The 17966-nt window shown below is 51.8% G+C and overlaps 8 protein-coding genes across 8 annotated transcripts; 3 read left to right on the top strand and 5 right to left on the bottom strand.

Moving 5' to 3' along the window:
- Positions 1-137: 137 nt before the first annotated feature.
- Positions 138-955, top strand: BDV17DRAFT_69204 (electron transfer flavoprotein regulatory factor 1). Its single transcript, XM_073764977.1, has 5 exons — positions 138-190; positions 253-346; positions 398-541; positions 608-620; positions 768-955. The coding sequence occupies exons 2-5, from the start codon at positions 301-303 to the stop codon at positions 817-819; spliced, it is 255 nt and encodes an 84-aa protein (XP_073620700.1). The 5' UTR covers positions 138-190; positions 253-300; the 3' UTR covers positions 820-955.
- Positions 354-2529, bottom strand: BDV17DRAFT_69193 (class I SAM-dependent methyltransferase). Its single transcript, XM_073764976.1, has one exon. It carries the CDS (start codon positions 2303-2305, stop codon positions 1091-1093), a length of 1215 nt encoding a protein of 404 aa, XP_073620701.1. The 5' UTR covers positions 2306-2529; the 3' UTR covers positions 354-1090.
- A 1413-nt stretch (positions 2530-3942) lies between these two features.
- On the bottom strand, positions 3943-4974 carry BDV17DRAFT_286675 (amidohydrolase family protein; the record flags this gene model as incomplete). The annotated part of the gene is made up of 2 exons (XM_073760975.1): positions 3943-4829; positions 4917-4974. The coding sequence occupies 2 exons, from the start codon at positions 4972-4974 to the stop codon at positions 3943-3945; spliced, it is 945 nt and encodes a 314-aa protein (XP_073620702.1).
- Positions 4890-5933, bottom strand: BDV17DRAFT_69425 (uncharacterized protein). The gene is made up of 2 exons (XM_073764980.1): positions 5704-5933; positions 4890-5655 (listed from the first exon to the last, which is right to left on the bottom strand). Exon 2 carries the CDS (start codon positions 5555-5557, stop codon positions 5024-5026), a length of 534 nt encoding a protein of 177 aa, XP_073620703.1. The 5' UTR covers positions 5558-5655; positions 5704-5933; the 3' UTR covers positions 4890-5023.
- Positions 5934-6764: 831 nt separating this feature from the next.
- BDV17DRAFT_69209 (Endonuclease/exonuclease/phosphatase) lies at positions 6765-9726 on the top strand. Its single transcript, XM_073764978.1, has 2 exons — positions 6765-8391; positions 8444-9726. Exons 1-2 carry the CDS (start codon positions 7335-7337, stop codon positions 9616-9618), a joined length of 2232 nt encoding a protein of 743 aa, XP_073620704.1. The 5' UTR covers positions 6765-7334; the 3' UTR covers positions 9619-9726.
- A 573-nt stretch (positions 9727-10299) lies between these two features.
- BDV17DRAFT_286677 (tRNA (adenine-N(1)-)-methyltransferase) lies at positions 10300-11944 on the bottom strand (the record flags this gene model as incomplete). Its single annotated transcript, XM_073760976.1, has 4 exons — positions 10300-11376; positions 11437-11507; positions 11575-11739; positions 11806-11944. The coding sequence occupies 4 exons, from the start codon at positions 11942-11944 to the stop codon at positions 10300-10302; spliced, it is 1452 nt and encodes a 483-aa protein (XP_073620705.1).
- Positions 11945-12313: 369 nt separating this feature from the next.
- Positions 12314-15489, top strand: BDV17DRAFT_278930 (uncharacterized protein; the record flags this gene model as incomplete). Its single annotated transcript, XM_073759623.1, has 8 exons — positions 12314-12404; positions 12465-12478; positions 12536-12612; positions 12670-12972; positions 13028-13176; positions 13234-13337; positions 13784-15159; positions 15228-15489. 8 exons carry the CDS (start codon positions 12314-12316, stop codon positions 15487-15489), a joined length of 2376 nt encoding a protein of 791 aa, XP_073620706.1.
- A 940-nt stretch (positions 15490-16429) lies between these two features.
- On the bottom strand, positions 16430-17612 carry BDV17DRAFT_286680 (FAD-dependent oxidoreductase; the record flags this gene model as incomplete). Its single annotated transcript, XM_073760977.1, has 3 exons — positions 16430-16901; positions 16956-17341; positions 17409-17612. 3 exons carry the CDS (start codon positions 17610-17612, stop codon positions 16430-16432), a joined length of 1062 nt encoding a protein of 353 aa, XP_073620707.1.
- Positions 17613-17966: the final 354 nt, after the last annotated feature.

Raw genomic sequence — 17966 nt, forward strand, 5'->3', positions numbered from 1 at the left:
CACTCCTTCCGGGTCGAGCTTCCAGTGGCCCGATAAGGCTATTCGTACATAATGACTGCTATTTCGTGATAGAGAAACGCAGGTTATCAAAGAAAACAGCTTCTTTACGCATCAATAAGCCTAGAAACAGCAGCCCGCGCGCCGTGTGTCACTTATCTGCCACTTGAGGGAACGGCAAATTGCTTGGCCTGTACGACGTCACCTGCGCTTGAGTTTCACAAAGCAAACATCCGACCTCAGCTCCTTCTCCAGTCCAGATTCCGCATTCCCTCGTCCTTTTGAGTCACATATGGAGCAATAATGACGAATCCTGAGCTCCGTCGTCAAGTTATCAATATTTATAAAGGTTGGCCCTGATTTCTCTACTCCACCTACACCTCGCTGATAAGGCTCCTAGAGCTCCTTAATATCGGCCGCGAGTACCCCTTGGGCTACGACTACTTTCGAAACAGACTGCATCGCGCGTTTTCGAGCCAGGTTCATCTGAAAGATGATGAGGAGATAAAGAAGGGGATAGCCAGGGCGGAGTCTGTGAAGAAAGGTCCTCTTGCTTTTTATGCGTCATGGTTGCGCTTGGTTGTTGCTTTACTGACTTTTGGTTACGCAGAGATCGAGACTTTGTAAGTCTGTCCTACTCGAGTCACTTTCTACGGCGAACGAAGAAGCTTTGAAGCATGTTTGAAGAATCCAATCTTATCATTGATATCTTATCATCATGCCAACCCGGGATGGATAAAGGTACAGGTGGTGCTAACGAAAAAAACCAGGTACTATCTCAAACGGTATCGAGCGTTGAAACAGCGCTATGAGAGCAAATAATGCCAACCAAGGGCGGTAAGGTAATGAAGAAACGTCTTGAAAATGGGAATATACACCGAACAGAACAATACAATAATATCAACAAACTGAACCGAGTCGGGGTATCACCAATATATGAATGATGTGAGAGCAATGGTTGCCGTGATGCGCTTCGCTTTTGTCGTTCATTCAATTCTGTCATCCTTACCGGAACACCGGAATACTCCTCTAGAGTTTAAATCATGGCTGTCTGTCTTTCTGTCTGTGTGTTTTTTGGCCTTCTGAGGGCTCTTTATTTCTTTTGGCCCCACCATGCGCTTACTTCCAAGCACTCTCCGTTGGCGAGCCCTCCTTTTTGGAACAAATCGCCTATCATGGCGGTCCACCATCTGTCCCATTCGTCTCTGGTTTTGCCGCTGGCTTCCATAAGCATGGGCTCCATGCCCTCGATCATTTGGATGACTGTTTGGAGAGCCGTCCGTCGAATGGACAATTGTTCTGGCGTCAATTGCTTGCGAGGTCCGCTGCCATCTTTCCCGCCCTCGCGCTCCCAGCGTGGTTCTCCCAGCGGAATGGCTATGCGTCGACTTTCGACCTTGCCCAAGACGTCAACTTCGAGACTGAAAGCGAGATTGATCGTGGCACACGGAAGGGTGGAGAGTTTGCGGCTGTCAAAAGCCTTTTCTATCCAGGAGTTGTAGTTTTGCAGGAACTTGTTTTGTGCGCCCGTGAAAGGTGTCGCAGCCGAAAATGTGTATGTTCCAGTCGCATCCGCCGTCTCTTGTTCTTTCGAAGCTAGTTTGCGGGCGGGCGCAGGGTTAGGAAGCAACGAGCGAAAGACCGAGTCGGAATCCCAGACCTCCAAAATCCCGCCGGACCTGAGTACCCTCAGCGGTTCGGCCAAGCCTTGTGCTTGCTGAGCCGGGCTGAGCGGACACATGGCTGCGTCCTTAATGAAAACGAAATCGAAATAATCGTCTGGGAATGGCAACCGAGGTTTGCGCAGGTCATGTCGTTTGAATGTCCAGTTCACGCCGTTCTTGCGGAGATCCGGCGCGACGGATACAATGTCAATGCCATAAAACGCAATATCGCGATGTCCGCGTCGAGCGAAGTAATCATGGGTCATGCTCGACCACAGCCCCGACCCGCATGCGATCTCTAGAACCCGCTTTGGCGCTCGATAAGGGATATAAGGGTTGCAGAAAGGGCCGCCGAACACGCGCATAAGCATGAGGGAGCGCAGAATCTGGCGCTGAATTTCGGGGAGGTCGCATGGTAAGGGATAGTTGTTTTCGGGGTCTCGGAGGTATGTACGGTCGCCTTGACGGATCAAAGGGTAATTGGTGTAGTCATGGAGGGAGGTGAGAGAGGAAGTGGATGTCGCAGCCCATGGAGCTGAACTGACTGCAGAATGTGTTGAGTGCAAATCAGAGCCCGACGCTGCGGCGGGCAGGTTGTTGGGGTTAAAAGGTCCGGTCCCGAGCGCTACCGACATCATATCCATGTCAAGATAAGAAAGATGTTCTCATCGATCGAGGCGAAAGATAGTCAATCAGCAAAGAGTCATGCTCATTCTCGCAGTAGGAAAGTTTGATCAGTTCACAGAGTGGCGCTGGCCTTTGCGGGGCTCTTCATTGTCCTGCAAGAAATGCGCGAACAATGAGTGCCATATAAAGATAAAGAACGGCCTGCAGGAAAAAGAAAGGCGGCGGGGTGGACGAGGCAGCAGCGCACAGAGATCTGTAACGCATGAAATAGGAGTTACTCAAGAGACTTGGAGAGGGGGGCAAAACACTTCAAACACGCTATGCGAAAATTCGGGCATGCTAAGCCTAAGTGCAGCAGAGTTTAGTCTCGCATTCTTCCACAAACCAAACCATACCCATAGGGATAGGGGCTGCTCTGGGCCTCTGCCTGCTCTGGAGCTGACTCGCTTTAAGGTTTAGATGTGTAATGCACATGTCAGACCTGCTGGAGCCACGGTTTGCATTCTTCAGCTTTGTAACTGTACCATGTCTACTGTACCACTTCCTCTGTCCTTCAGTGTTCAGACCACACGACCTGATCGCTAATTGCCAATCCTCAGCCGGCAGGATCCTTCGCTTGGACTCCTTAGGGGCTTCTAGTCTCAATCCAGTCCATGAAGATTTCCACACTGCAAGTCTCGGCAGTCGAAATGTTTGACTCTAGCATGATAGGATCGCCTGCAGTCCGCTCTGCACGCTGTATGCGGAACGAAACCTTGAACCTTCCATAGTCGACAGCGGACCAGCCGGGTCTACTTTTGACACTAGACAAGTCTGGTTACCTGTCCTGAATCCTGATTACTCCTGCAGCTAGACAGGACTTTCTTGTCAGTGGAACCCAGCTTGCATTTCCCGCTCGACTCGGCTCTTCCTAGCCGCTCTTGGGGTCTGCCTCCTTTTGCCGCGGCCAACTAACGTAGGTACACGCTGACTAGTGGCGGATTTGCCCGTCTGGCCACCAGGACTCGGTTACGCTTGTGGGAATCCTACTTGAGCATGTATCTTGGCCACCCAGCGTCAACTACAAAGTACTGGAAACAATATCAGCGATGGGTTCTAGTCATTGACATCATGATGGATGAGCTCGACCGAGTTCGCAAGGCGACAATATCGGCACGCCCGAACCGAACCAAAGTCCTGTTAACTTTGGACCGACCTGGGCTTCGTCAGGTAGGGATGAGGCAAGATGAGGCGAGAGCCTTTCCGCGAATCCAGGCAACTGGAAATAAGGGATCACTCCCATGAATTGGGCACTTGGTCAAAGCCCGATGGGTTCCCACTTCACGGCTCGGATGACCCCTTTATCATCAATTGTCGAGCTTGGACCATTTGCAAGGAGAAGAATGCGATATCGATGAAGAGCCTCACTTGCAAATGTGACTCGTCAACTCCGTCCAGAAGTTTAAAGTCAAGTCGATCAATAATACGGCCGATCGACAGGGAGTATATTGCGTTTTCCAGCTTGTCTTGGCTGCGGATTTGGAATCATTGCTCTGCTTATCTTGACGGTACGAGTAGGCTGCTTTTTCTGATCTACGGTTATTGCAGGTGCTGTGCAGCAATAGAAGGTACGGGTCATGCACATGATACCAGGGTGCAGCCCATTATGCATTATTCACTCCGCCAGACGTGGGAACAGAGTCTCTGCCGCCTTCCTTGTCGAATCAAGGAATGTCTCATCCTTTAGAGCACCGCATTGCTTCGCAACAGTGTCCTCCCTGAGACACGGATAATCCGTCCCAAACAAAACATGTCCATCCGCCGCAAACTCGAACGCAAGGTGGAGTGGCGCCGCGCCCCTGACCAATGCCAGATCAAAATAAAACGACCTCGCCTCGTTCAGAATCTCCTGCGGCGACTTTCCAGATGCATGTGTCGCCATATCAAGATCCGCGACCCTCTCCGCAACAAAAGGAAGCGTGCCCCCGCCGTGCGAGAGAATAATCCGACAATCCGCTGCACAGCGACGCAGGGTATTTGTCAATATCAGATGCACGGCTGCCCGTGTGGTCTCATGCGTCCAGTCCACCAGCGGCCGGGGGATTGTGAACGGCTCGTCAATCGAATTTTTGATGTCCTCCATCGTGGGATGTGTGAATACAACCGCCTTACGAGCATTCAACTCTCGCCAGATGGGCTCGAAATCCGGATGACCTAGGTACTTCTCGTTGTAGCTAGTGAAGAGACCCACGCCATCTGCCTTGAGGACATCCAGTGCATATCGGATCTCCTCGATACACAGCTCCGTATCCTCGATCGAGGGAAGGGCAGCAAAGAGGCCGAATTGCTTTGGGTATTTGTCGCGGATTGAAGCAAGGTACTCGTTCACTTCTCTAGCAAGCGATGCGGTCTCGCTCGCTGACTGCGTTACGACGCTTAGCGGCATAGGACAGGAGAGGATGGAAGCTTCGATCCCATTGCGGGACATGAAGTTCAACGCTATCTCTGGACTCCAGGCTGCGGGTGGCAAGCCTTGTGCGAGGTTGGGGGCATTCTCGATGGCTAGTGCATACAGCAACCGGTTAGTCAGTCAGGATATTGGCATCTAGGACCTCGAACTCAGACGGCGATTAGACAGTAAGCACGCACCTTTCTTGACCAGCGGTGGGAAAACATGGTGATGGGTGTCAATTCTCAAGGGTGCCATTTTGCCGCGGAATCGAAGTACAGGGATGTAGGACGTGATCTCGGGCAACCTAGCGTGACGTTCTGAAGAGGCGGCGGATGCTGACCAGCACGAAGGACAGATGACCTTTGGATGATATACAGATGGGTATAGTTAACATCGGTATACGGCACATTTTGGGGTATGTTACACAGGGCAAGCAATTCGGGACGACGCTGGGTGTAAGGATACGGTGTCCGAGGGCTAGGCAGTTTTTCTTGCGCGACGCTGACAAGGAGCGGAGCCAGACGGGAGGTACTACAGGTACTACGCCCAATAGAATAATCTCGATCACTGGTGCTCGCATATAGTTGGATGCAGTAAGCCCAGCCAAAAGTATCATGATGACCCGCCTGCAAGCAACTACAGGTAGACTCTCGAGCATCAGCTTCGAGATTATCATTAAAGCCAGTACATGCGTTTGCGTCGATAAAGATTCTAACTTGATTAGAAAACACCTAAGAATAGGCAGGCTAGTATTGCTTTTCATTCCATATACATTATCTATGCTTTCCTTAAAAATGCGTCCACATAGGCTATGGTAGTAGTTTACGGGGGTGGTCATACCAGGAAACACTAAGCTTAATGGACAGCAGCTCTTGACCGGCTGAAATGGATTTGGTGATTGCCCGGTCAGTAGAATAAAGACTTGCACAGGATATACTAAGTTTTTGTCAAGACAGGACAAAGATAGGACACATGAGAAAATACCATGTATTCAGTACTGCTGAGCCGCTAACCACTAACCCCGTTCAGGCGGTAAATGCTATGAGCAAGCCCTATATGTCGAAAACACAGAGAGGAAATCTCCGAGACAGAGGAAGCTCGGACAATATCCTTGTCGGTTCAATGAATTGAATTCACTCTACGAAAAGACAAGGAGTGGATTGAGTGAATGGACGAGGAGTGAAGGGGTCACGCGGCTTTGAAGGTCAGCTCGTAGACGCTTACAGCCACCTGGCAGCTTAGCTAGTCCATCTGTTCTTAATCATTCTCATCGTCCGACATCCACCTACCTGAGCCTGCAGCTTCGTGATTTTCTCCGCGTCGTGCACACTACGCATCAACTCAAGCCGAGTCAACGTCTCTCACGGCCTTAACGAGGACAGCTCGATGACTTCTCCTGGTTTTCTCATCCGCAGAGGGGTACTAGTGCCATCTTCATCTTTTCCCGTCAAATATCAGAAATTGGTGCCGCGGTGTCTGGAAGCACCAGTGTGGCCACACAATGTCCGGTAAGTGTAAATCCTCTATTATTCATCCTGCGGGATGAAGAGCGTCTCGTATTCCAGCGTTTCCGCTATGTCTGGAGATAACTACTGTCATATATCACCTCAGAGTGATATTGTTCCTTCTGCCAGGATGTGGCCAAGATCTACCGCTGCGGGGGATGTGGGGTTGAACTCTGAAGTGCGTTGTTCGAAGGTCTGCTGCCTGGACAATGGGAGTATTTCTCGTTGTGGAGAGTTTGAATAAGAGCTCATTGAGTTATGGCCATGACATGGGTTTCAGGGTGACTGTTCTCGTTGAAACAGGACAACGATGTGTAGCTTGCTGATTGTACTCCTGGGGCCGGAAGGGGGACCAATAGATGGTCTAGAGCTTGCCAGAACATTTGACTTGTTCTGAGGAGAGTTCGAAGTATTGGTCTATTGTCTGGAAATCAAGGGGGAGCAATTATAGACGGACAAGGGGACCCAGTAGGGATGGAGGTTGATATCTGGCCTTACCAAGCTTTAAAGCTGAGCGTAGGGTCCAAGGTTGGTTGACTTCCTTGGGCGCTTGCAACGAACGATTGCGGCGGCGAATCACAGCCTCCCGGAGCGTGCCACGTGACCGCAGCAACCTCCCGCCTTCGATCACACTCGAGCGTCAAAGAACATCACCTCGACTGGCTGCTACCGTCATTACTTTATCATCTGACTGTTTATCGTGTGCGCTCAGCCTTATTTGCTGTCTGCAATTACCCTGGGGAGCCCGTCTAACGTTTGATCTAGGCCATCGTGTGATCTCGACCTCTTCCTGCCGTGACTCGTTCGCCCGACCCCGGCTCTACCGTCCGATCCTTAGATCTTCCTTCTACATTGGAGACCAGCGCTGGAGCTAGTGCGGAGAAAGTAAATTATCTGCTGTGCATAGCTCTGGCCGTCTGTTGAGAATCAATTTTCCTTTCTGGGGGTGGTTCCATCCAGGACCCCATGTTGAAGAGAAGGAGAGAACGTATTCGACCCCCGACTCCTCCTCTCTTCCCTTCCACGGCCGCCTCTCCGGTGCTACGAATTCGGGTCGACTCCGACACCCCCCCTCTTGCAAATAACACACGGTTTCATCTGCCACGTTAAATGGCAGATGGTACCTACAGGTTCCAGCAGCCTGGGGCCGGGCAATACTTCTTTCAAACGCAACAACATACTCACCAACGTCATCTCATTCGCAACGGCACAGGCTCCCCTACTGGACGGCTGAAATACAACCACGAAACCCCCTCCCCCTCGCGCTCGCCCCCGCTCGGCCAGGCAACTGCCCTCAATCCCTTCACGATGTACAGCCAAACCCACCAACAGCAACATGTTATCATGAATGGCGGCCAGGCCCACCAGCGGTTTGGTATGCAGATCCCCAAGTTTCAGACACAGTCTCATCATCCGCACCCCGTACAGCAACCTCATCACCACGCCCACCACAACCAACCTCCGCAACACGTCGGTCACCAGCATAACTTCTCCAGCGGGGCTTTAACATCAGCTACCCCTCACTTCACCCCTAGCCACATCCAAAATGGGACGCACGCCAACATTGACGAAGATCTTGACGAATCTATGAACGAACATTGGCAACAGCAGCTCCAGCTAGCTGCTGAGTCCCGGCAAGCCAGTTCACCTCACTACTATGCTCGCGCCGTAGCACAGCAGGCCAAAGGCATTCAGATTGCTCCCAGCCAGCCAAATCCTCAGGAAAATGGGGTCACATACAAGAACGGGGTTGCAAAGGCAAAGCCTGCCTCGCGGCAGGGCTGGCATGCGCTTGATTTCGGCGGGCAAGGACTCCGGGCTCTGGCGCCGTCGCTGTTCAGATATGCTTTCTTGGAAAAACTTTATTTGACTCACAACAAGTTGAAGGTGCTCCCTCCGGAAATTGGTCAACTACGCAAGCTTAGCCACTTGGATTTGTCGGGCAACGATCTTGCCGAGCTGCCAGAAGAGATTGGCATGCTCACGAACTTAAAGCAACTTCTCCTGTTCGACAATAACATTCGTACTCTTCCTTATGAAATGGGCTATCTCTACCGGTTAGACGTTCTGGGTATAGAGGGTAATCCGTTGGAGGATACTTTGAAATCCCTGGTTATGAAGGAAGGCACCAAAGCTTTGATCAAATATCTCAAAGAAGAAATGCCAGGTTTGTCCTCGTCATTCATAGCAGATTACTTGTGATGCTAATTCTTGAGAAGACATTCATGTTGTCCCGCCGAGCCGAGACTGGATCATTCTCGACGAGACTGCAGTCAACTCGCCGGACAAGATCTCCGTCCTTTCTTACAACATCCTTTGCGATTCCTCCGCGACCCAGTCACACTATGGCTATGCGCCTGCCCGCGTCCTATCCTGGGAATACAGACGGGAGTCCATATTGAGCGAGCTGCGGTCCCATGATTCGGATATTATCTGCCTTCAGGAAATCGACCAAGGCAGCTACAACCAATTCTTCAGGGAACAATTAGCCTACAGTGATTACAAGGGTGTGTACTGGCCTCGAGGAAGAGCCATGGGAATGCAAGAAGAGGATGCCAAAGGCGTTGACGGATGTGCTATCTTCTTCAAGGGAAGCAAGTTCATTCTTCTGGACAAGCAGGTGATCAACTTCGGTCAGACCGCTGTACGAAGACCGGACGCCAAAGGTCAAGACGATATCTACAATCGGCTGTGGCAGAAGGATCATATTGCCGTTATTGTCTTCTTGGAAAACCGCCAAACTGGATCTCGGTTCATCATCGTCAACGCACATCTTTACTGGGACCCCGCCTTTAAGGATGTGAAATTGATACAGACGGCTATCCTTATGGAAGAAATCGCGAAGCACTCAGAAAGATACGCCAAATGGCCCGCTTGCACGGACAAGACCGCCTTCCGCTTCTCAGAAGCCGGAGGCGAGCAGACCATGCCTGAACCCGCTCCGTCTGCGGAGTACGCTAGTGGTGACCAGATTCCGCTCTTTATGTGCGGAGATTTCAACTCGTCTCCCGGTTCGGCAGCCTACAATCTCATCTCGACCGGACGCCTCACCGAAGATCATCCAGATCTAGAGAAGCGGATGTACGGAAACCTAAGCCGAATCGGCATGACACACCCATTCAAGCTCAAGTCAGCGTACGGCGCCATCGGCGAGTTGAGCTTCACGAATTACACCCCCGACTTCAAGGACATACTAGACTACATCTGGTTCACCTCGAACTCGGTGCATGTGTCGGCGTTACTGGGAGAGGTGGATAAGGACTATCTACAGAGGGTGCCTGGGTTCCCTAACTATCATTTTCCAAGTGATCATATCGCATTGTTCGCGGAGTTTTCAGTTAAAGGTAAAAAGGGCAAGGTTGTGGAGGCGGACTTTGGACCGCAGCGGAGCTAAGCGGTCGCCGTTGATTGAACCACGTTACTCAAAGTATGGGAGCATGTCGAATCTTACGAAGACTGGTGTTTGTGTAGTCCGGCTTACTGTATTGCTTTGTTCCGTTCTTGTTATCTCGGTTTCTTACGTCATTTCGTTTTCCGCTTACGTTGGGGGGGGTGGGGGCTTCTGCGCGTGTCTGACTTCTCTCGCGGTGTTAAGTCTCGTTCCATGCCATGCTTACCTTACCTATGCTTCCGCTCCTCTTCCTTCCCGTCTGTCTTCTTATATTTCTTGTCTTTTCTTGTCTCTTTTCTCCCGCGCATTTGTTGCCAGGGGATTCCGTTCGGGATTGCGCAATTCATGGATGCAAATCCCAATCTGAGGTGCGTATTGAGTCGATGATCTTCTTGGAAAGTGAGTAGCGCAATGGCGTGGTCAAGTTTTATCTTTCGCTTTCTTTCTTTTTTGCTCTTGGTACCTAGGTATGTGTTAGGATTTGACTACAACTTGATGATCTTCGAGACGGTCTGTATTACATGTTCTTGCTGTGTCTGCCAATTCTTATTGCTTGTAGTAGAGGATGGATGCCAAGATGGAGTATTCGCGTTTTAGTAGTACATGTCGTCTATTCTATGGGCCGGTATAGTACAGTATTGATCTATAGTACAAGGGGGGAATGCTTCAGATATAGCAAATATATTAAGGGGCCGGGGTCGGAGGAGGGGTACTACTAGCATCCCCCGAATGACCCTGAATCTTCCTCCATATACCCACGAATCCTCCACCCGCAGTCATCATACCAGCCTTCGGCCGACAAACAATGGCCTCCGATGGACCCGAAGCAGCCGCTAGTATCTGCGGCTGCTGCTGCCCCTCTTCACTATCCCCAGATGACTCCTCCGAAGCAGGTTCAAATTCCGCCTCAGACCCAGACCCAGACCCAGATTCAGCAACGGCTTCGCTCGAACTCGAAGCGGCCGCCTCCCAATTCGGATCTGCCTTCGACTTCTTCATCGCAACCCGGACATCCCAGAGGCGCCCGCCACTAATGCCAGTACCGAGCTCAATGACCTGATCGAGGTCGAGCGGAATGCGTTCCTTCTTGATGAGCTCAACGCAGTCCGCTATCTGCGTGACGCTAGGCATGAAGACGGCGAGGATCCCGTTCGTTTTGAGGACCGGCGCGACGTGCGGGATGCGGAGGTGCGCGGAGGGCATGTCGAGAATGGCGTGCGTGAGGAAGGGTTCGATGATGGCTGTGGCGGGGGAGGTAGACGTAGACGTAGACGTAGACTGGGAGCGCTTGTTGATCTGGTCCGCGATCCAATTCTCCACGCGGCCGACGTAGAAGTCGACGTTGCCGGCGTAGATGCCGCGGTGGAAGCCGCGGACTATGCGCTCGGCATGGGTAGAGAAGGTAGGCGAGACTTCGACGGTGTGTAGGATGGCCTTGCGCTGGGCGCGCCAGGCGTCCCAGGCTTGTTGGGTGTGGGTTGGATTCTGGTCTTGCTCTCCGGCTTCTGGCTCGGTGTCCTTCGTGGACTGACGTGGAAAGACGGCGGGGTTTTGGAGGTATTTCACCTGCGAGGGTTTCGGGATTGGAGGTGGGAGGGTATTTGCGGCTTGGATTGCGCGCGAAAGATGGAGGGTTAGGGAGCCGTGGCCGGTGCCGGATTCGAGGATCTCTAGTGGTGATCGGTTGTCGTCGCCGTCTGCCGGAGGTGTAACGTGAATATCGAGAAGTGATACGATGACGTTCGCATCTGCAGCATAGATCTAGGGTATCCGGTTAATGAAGTGCAGACATACGGCGGACAATAGAGGGTGTTGTAGTACCGGCGTTACATGTCGCGGTGTCAGCGCAACATATTGATCGAGTGTAGGATGCGAGATTCGAAACTTCGAGCCTGTAGGATCGAGTTCCAGTCTTAATTACCATCTCAGAATGGTAGTAAGAGGGCGGGCACTCCGAACCTTTCTGTGTCGCGACAACATCGCGAACTCTCCGGTCAATGAGCTCGTCATGCTTGAGATAACCCCCCCGGGGTGTGTCAAATTTCTGACCAGGCCGCAGAGGCCCAGTCAACTGCGGCGTTTGTCGCTTCTTGTTACCTCCAAAGACAATGATCCGGTCGCCCTCTGCGATGAAATGAATGCGTTAATTGGGCTTGAACATGGCGGATAGGCGTGCTGGGCAAGCGGTACCTCGAATATGAGAGAAATCGGTATCAATTGTAGAACGGGCAACACGAGGGCCCGAGCGCTGAATTGACGGTGAAGACGGCGAAGGAGGAGGATTATTGACTCCCAGGAACTGGCGCAGGGATCTCAGCACACGCGCCATCTTGACCGTCGGTGACTGGAGAAGAGGCGGAAGGAAGAAAAATCATGGGAACAGGCAAAGGCTCCATCGCGCAGCTCCACCGCAGTCCACTTTGGTGCAAGGATCGTTGTAAGGCGCTTAGCAGGTGGACATGATCCGCAGGGACCCAGACTCGTTCACGCTTATGATGACATGGGTCTGCCTTGCTGGATGGCTTCATAATTCAGACGTTCCTGGATCCTGAGTGTTCAAGTCACACTTTCTCTCTGCTCTGCAACCCCAATATCGCACCTTCAGGCTCGTATACCTCCACTCCAATTGTCCTTTGAGCGCCCCGCTGACCGTCCCAGCGCACTCTCCTCCGCACAACTACCCCGCCACTCCTTCACCATGGGCTCGACAGATACCCTCCCCTATCTGAAGACCAACCCCAAGATCATCTTCTTCTCCGACTTCGACGGAACGATTACTCTACAGGACAGTAAGTTTTCTGAGCCGTGGAATTGACCTGTACACACACACTAACCAACGACAATTGCAGGCAATGACTTTATGGTACGAATGCCTTTCTCCTATCGCATCGACACGTTGACTGACCTATTGCCTTGCAAGACCGATAATCTCGGCTATGGCTACGAGAAGCGCCGCCAGGGTAACATTGATATGCTCGATGAGAAGGTCTCCTTCCGGTAAATTGCGCTGCCCAATTGGAGTCCGGGATACAGGTTGCTGATATGTTTGATCAGTGACTGCTTCAAGGACATGCTCGACAGCATCGACACCCCATTCAACGAATGCCTCGAGGTTCTCAAGAAGAACATGCGCCTGGATCCCCACTTCACCGAATTCTACTACTGGGCTAAGGAGAACAACGTGCCAATTGTGATCTTGTCTTCCGGCATGGTCCCCGTTATTGAGACATTATTAGAGACTCTCCTTGGCCACAAGATCGATGACCATCTTACAATTGTCGCCAACGATGTTCAGAGCCGTGATGGCAAGGACATCAACACGCCCAATGGCTGGCAGATTAAGTACCATGACGACACGTATGTAGCTGTGCTTTAGTCTTTGCTCTTCTTGGGTGCTAACGTTTGACTTTAGTCACTTCGGCCACGACAAGTCTTTGGAAATCAAGCCCTATGCTGCGGTTCCCTTCAACGAGCGCCCCACTCTGCTCTACGCCGGCGATGGTGTCTCGGACCTGTCTGCTGCTTCAGAGACAGATCTCCTCTTTGCCAAGAAAGGAAAGGGTACGTACTCTGATCAGGATGTTTCGCATGAAGATATCCAGCGCTGACTCTGCACAGATTTGGTCACCTACTGCGAGCGGCGAGGGATGCCATACACCACCTTCGAGAACTGGTCTTCTATCCTCGATACGACGAAGGATATCCTGAGCGGCAAGCTCGTTGTGAAGAAGGAGCAGAAGGAGTAAATAGGAAGAGACGAAGTACATAGATCTAGACATAGAGAACATCAATACTAATAGATTTCTCTAGAGTATATTTCTCGTATTCGTATTTCGGCCAAGTTGCCACGCATGTGACCGCCTTCTACATCGAGCTCGGGCCTTCCTTCACCCCAGAAAGAACCGACCCCTTGACCCTTGCGATGCCTGCCACTCCGTCTGAGTCTCTCACGCGAGCCCCTGAATGCGCTGGGTGATCTCAAGGCTCGAGTCCCATCATGCTTCAGCGCCCGCCTGGTCTGCACTTGCTTAGAACCGATCAGGGGTGCTGTCGTCGATCATGACACGCCGATTTGTAAGAAGCCCTGTGCTTGAGCCGCTTTCCCCGTTTTGTGGAGCAGAGATCTCGAAGTCAACCATTATTTACTGACACTTTTCGCTTTCTCCAGGTTCGCGCGGGCGTACAGCTCGCTATCTTCGCTTCATTCGTTCTACTTCTTGTCGTCACTTTAGATAACAGATTCCGTGTCCTTCCTGCCTCAATCCACGGCCATCTTCCCTCCCATTATGCCGGCTTTGTCGTCATTGATGTGACTGTCGTGACATGCTCGGTTCTCAGCGTCATCTCAGGCTGCAAACCTTCCGCACCAGGATGGATGCGAGTCGAGAAGGACCTGTACTTGCGGACAGGATGGACTTCGGCCGCATATGTCCAGTTCCAGCGAAAGAAAGAAGAGGATCTTCTTCCCGCCGATAAGGTCGTTCTCGACCTGCGGATCAGCCGACTTGAGCCCGAGTATCACGAGGACCCGAAGGAGGATAAGATCGATTGGGAACAGCGACCCGGCGGTATATGGTTGAAGAGGACAGCGAAACGGCATGCGAGCGACTCGCACAGCGCGATTACCTCCCTTGATGTCCTCTTCGGTGCCGATGCAGTGGATCCTAGAGCCGGTTGGGAGGTCAGAGATACCCCGTTGTTGCTGAATAGCCGGACGGAGGCGCTAGAGGCTCGGATCACAGTTAAGAGGGGTGAACCACAGAAGATCAAGAAGCCGGTACCTAGGATCAACGAGAATGGTCGTTTCAAGATCATGCAGCTGGCAGATTTGCATTTGAGTACCGGTCTCGGTCACTGCCGGGACCCTGTGCCCCCTGAGCTTATCCCCGGCCAGGGATGCGAGGCGGATCCACGAACGCTAGAGTTTGTTGAGAGGCTGCTGGATGAGGAGCAGCCCGATTTGGTCATCTTGAGCGGTGACCAAGTGAACGGCGAAACGTCCAAGGATGCACAAAGTCCTCTCTACAAGTCTGTCAAGCTCTTGGTCGACCGCAAGATTCCCTACGCTGCCATCTTTGGTAACCACGACGACGAGGGTAACCTCGACCGCCAGCAATCGATGGCTCTGTTGGAAGAACTGCCATACTCGCTATCATCGGCCGGGCCCGAAGACATTGACGGTGTTGGAAATTATATCGTGGAGGTCCTTGGTCGTGGCAATACCGATCATTCTGCTCTTACCCTCTACCTCCTCGACTCGCACTCGTACTCTCCCGATGAACGACAATATCGAGGATACGATTGGATCAAACCGAACCAAATCCGCTGGTTCAAAACCACCGCCCAAAGCCTGAAGAACAAACATCACGAATACACCTATATGCACATGAACATGGCATTCATCCACATCCCGTTGCCCGAGTTCGCCGACAGGAAGAATTACTACCGAGGAAACTGGTCTGAAGCTTCCACCGCGCCAGGCTTCAACTCTGGCTTCAAGGATGCACTCGAAGAAGAAGGGATTTTATTCGTTGGCTGTGGACAGTAAGTCTGCATTTCCCTCTCATTCGCCCATTAATAACGACATGTTCCCTATGCTAACTCTCTCCCAGCGACCACGCCAACGACTACTGCTCCCTCAGCAAAGATGCCTCCCAGAAACCATCGCTCTGGATGTGCTACGGGGGAGGCGCCGGATTCGGGGGCTATGGAGGCTACGGAGGTTTTATCCGGCGCGTGAGGTTCTTCGACTTCGATATGAACCCCGGACGGGTCGTAACATATAAGCGGCTTGAGTACGGCGATACGGACTCGAGAATTGATGAGATGATGATTGTCGACGGCGGGATGGTGAAGGGACCGGGTCCGGATTGAACTCAAGCTGCATTTTAGGTATATAATATACTCAACGGCTCAAAATGGAAAAAAGGTTCATTCTAGTATCATATTTTTGTACCATTGTCGATCTCGAGTCTTGACTGGTTGGTTGCATGCTGTAGCCACGTCTTTTGCGGTCGTGAATGTAGGGCATCAAGCAACCTTGGCTCTTTGGCAGAGAAAGACCTTTTAAGTCTCACAGCGCTTCACCATGCGATAAAAGTAAATAGTCATCGATATTCTTCTTCTAGAAGCAGTTTGATATCAATCCCAAGAGGGCAGCGATTCAATTAGGGATCTGTTAGGGTGATATAACAACCCGTCAACCCACCGCAAACACCCACGATAATGAGAACGAGACAGGAACGCACGACCGACCCCAGATTTGAGCATTGACCCTGCCTAAGTTAGGCGGGGTGGCGTTGAATATAATATTGACTTAATGTTTAACATTAACGCCGGACTTTGCCTTCAAATTTTCATCCTTGTTGCAAAAACTTAAAAGTCTATATCCGACAGCCCGCCCAATAAAACGCTCCAGAGCACCCTCGATGGCCAACGAATCGCCAAAATCCACTTTCTAGAGTTCACCAATGCAGGCGCGTAGTTTGGCCGGTCGAGCGTGTCTAGGTTTGGGCGGACGTGTTTGGGTTTGGAATATCGTTCCCAAGGGGGCAGCTTCATGGTGCCCTAGAAGGAAGGAGCGGCCAAGAGGTTGGGAAGTATCGACTTCCTTATGAAGAAGGCACGACCACGCGCTAGATAAGGAAGGAGCGACCCCCAGGCAAGGAAGGAGCGGTGTCCAGATGGATCCTCGGGAAGAAGCGGGTTCACCATGTGGTGACCATTCCTGTTGTAAGCGTGTAGAACGTGGCTCAAAAGGAGCTCGAAGTCGTCGGTGCTTCAAAACAATTGAAGGCTGAGTAGTTGCAACAGGCTACCACCATTTCTCATAAAAGACCCTCTCTTTCTGTCCGTCTAGGAGTCCAGTAACAGTATCGACGACCTCGTCGGCCATTTGCGGCGGACCGCAAATATAGCATACTGTTTCACTCGGAGCGAATTTCACGTCGGTTCCAGTCCCGGATACCGTTCGGCTGAGATCATCGCGATTGATGCGGCGCGGGTGGATATCTATATCTTTGGGTGGTTGTTGCAAGAGCAGAGAGGATTGATCGTGGAGGTTGGTGAGAAAGAGATCTAGGGTGATGCGCAGGCGGCGGAACTGTGATTGAGCACGGAGGACCTCGCGTAAGCGCCGCAGGAAGAGAATCTGATCAAGCGCTAACTCTGGCGAACTCGCGTCTGGGAGCTTGGAAGAGTAGAGAATGTGGATGTTTAATGATGGATGGTAGAGACCGGTGCTTTCGTCGTTGTTGTTCAGGTGAGAGAGCATTGAGATGATAGGGCTATGGCTTGTTAACTTGAGGTTTTCTGTCTTACTCTTGCGAGTGAGGACTCACTTTATGCCAACTCCACCAGCAACGAAAACAACATTCCGCAAACTTTCGAGCCTTATGCCTGCCGGAGGCCACACGAAGCTGCCGCCGATTCGGATGCTGAGCTCCTTGCCCAGTATCTCCCCTACCGGCCGCCAAAGCCATGCGCTGGCGGGATTTGAGGGAGCGTGCTGAACAGCCAACTCTATGTAAGGCTCACGGGGAGCCAGGGGAGAGGCCACTGATTCATCCGCTGGCGCAAGCATATCTAAAGGCTCCAAAGAAGGAAGCACCTGAGAATCTGCGGGAGTCGATGTGATACTGAACCCGCCAGCATTGGCGACAGAAGGGATATGGACGTCTAGCCATTGCCCAGGGAAGAATGTGAGAGGTTGTAAGTGTTGCGCAGTCTGTAACAGCTGTTAGCGATATATACCATCCAGAGTGTCCTGATATGTCATGACCGCGAGTGCATACATCCGAATCTCCAGATTCCTCCAGGTGATCCGGCGAATCGGGGTCTTGTGTACTCGGAGGTATCGTGAGCTGCAAGAGCCGGACTGTCGGATTTGCCTGCTCAATGTGCGACAATCGAACGGCGAACAGTCTGTTCTGCCGGGGCTCTGCAGCCGTGCGCACTGTATGAGGCACCGAGAGCTTCCTTGATGGTGGAGAAGCCATCTGGCGACGGACTGAAGACCAAGGATATAGTTGCGAAGCTGGTGGAGTGGTATGGCGCTGAGAGAGTCTAGAGCAACGGAACAGTCGGGAGATCTGCATTCAGAAGCAATTCTGTGCTGGCGATACGCCCAATCATCAGACCTAGATGTTTTACAGCTTGTAGACTGAATAGAATGTGAAAAGTCGACAATAATGACCGGGTGACGTTCGAGATATGATTACCTAATGACACATGACTTCCCGCTGCCTGTCAATTTGGAGAAGCTATTCGAGAGAGTGGTAAACAACAACAAACCTCACCACTCGGCTCGACTGCTACGTTGTGTCCATGACAATGATGCCCTCATCGCTGTC

This window comes from Aspergillus undulatus, assembly GCF_047715775.1.
Source record: "Aspergillus undulatus strain CBS 261.88 unplaced genomic scaffold BDV17scaffold_2, whole genome shotgun sequence".
In the NCBI taxonomy this organism is placed as follows: domain Eukaryota; kingdom Fungi; phylum Ascomycota; class Eurotiomycetes; order Eurotiales; family Aspergillaceae; genus Aspergillus; species Aspergillus undulatus.

What these genes read in the sequence shown, in the direction of transcription:
- BDV17DRAFT_69425 (XM_073764980.1), bottom strand. Translation starts at nt 5,557, where the DNA reads ATGACCACCCCCGTAAACTACTACCATAGCCTATGTGGACGCATTTTT.
- BDV17DRAFT_69209 (XM_073764978.1), top strand. Translation starts at nt 7,335, where the DNA reads ATGGCAGATGGTACCTACAGGTTCCAGCAGCCTGGGGCCGGGCAATAC. An exon ending in TCTCAAAGAAGAAATGCCAG is followed by an intron (nt 8,392 to 8,443) that starts GTTTGTCCTCGT and finishes ATTCTTGAGAAG; the next exon opens with ACATTCATGTTGTCCCGCCG.
- BDV17DRAFT_69204 (XM_073764977.1), top strand. Translation starts at nt 301, where the DNA reads ATGACGAATCCTGAGCTCCGTCGTCAAGTTATCAATATTTATAAAG. An exon ending in AGTTATCAATATTTATAAAG is followed by an intron (nt 347 to 397) that starts GTTGGCCCTGAT and finishes TAAGGCTCCTAG; the next exon opens with AGCTCCTTAATATCGGCCGC.
- BDV17DRAFT_69193 (XM_073764976.1), bottom strand. Translation starts at nt 2,305, where the DNA reads ATGGATATGATGTCGGTAGCGCTCGGGACCGGACCTTTTAACCCCAAC.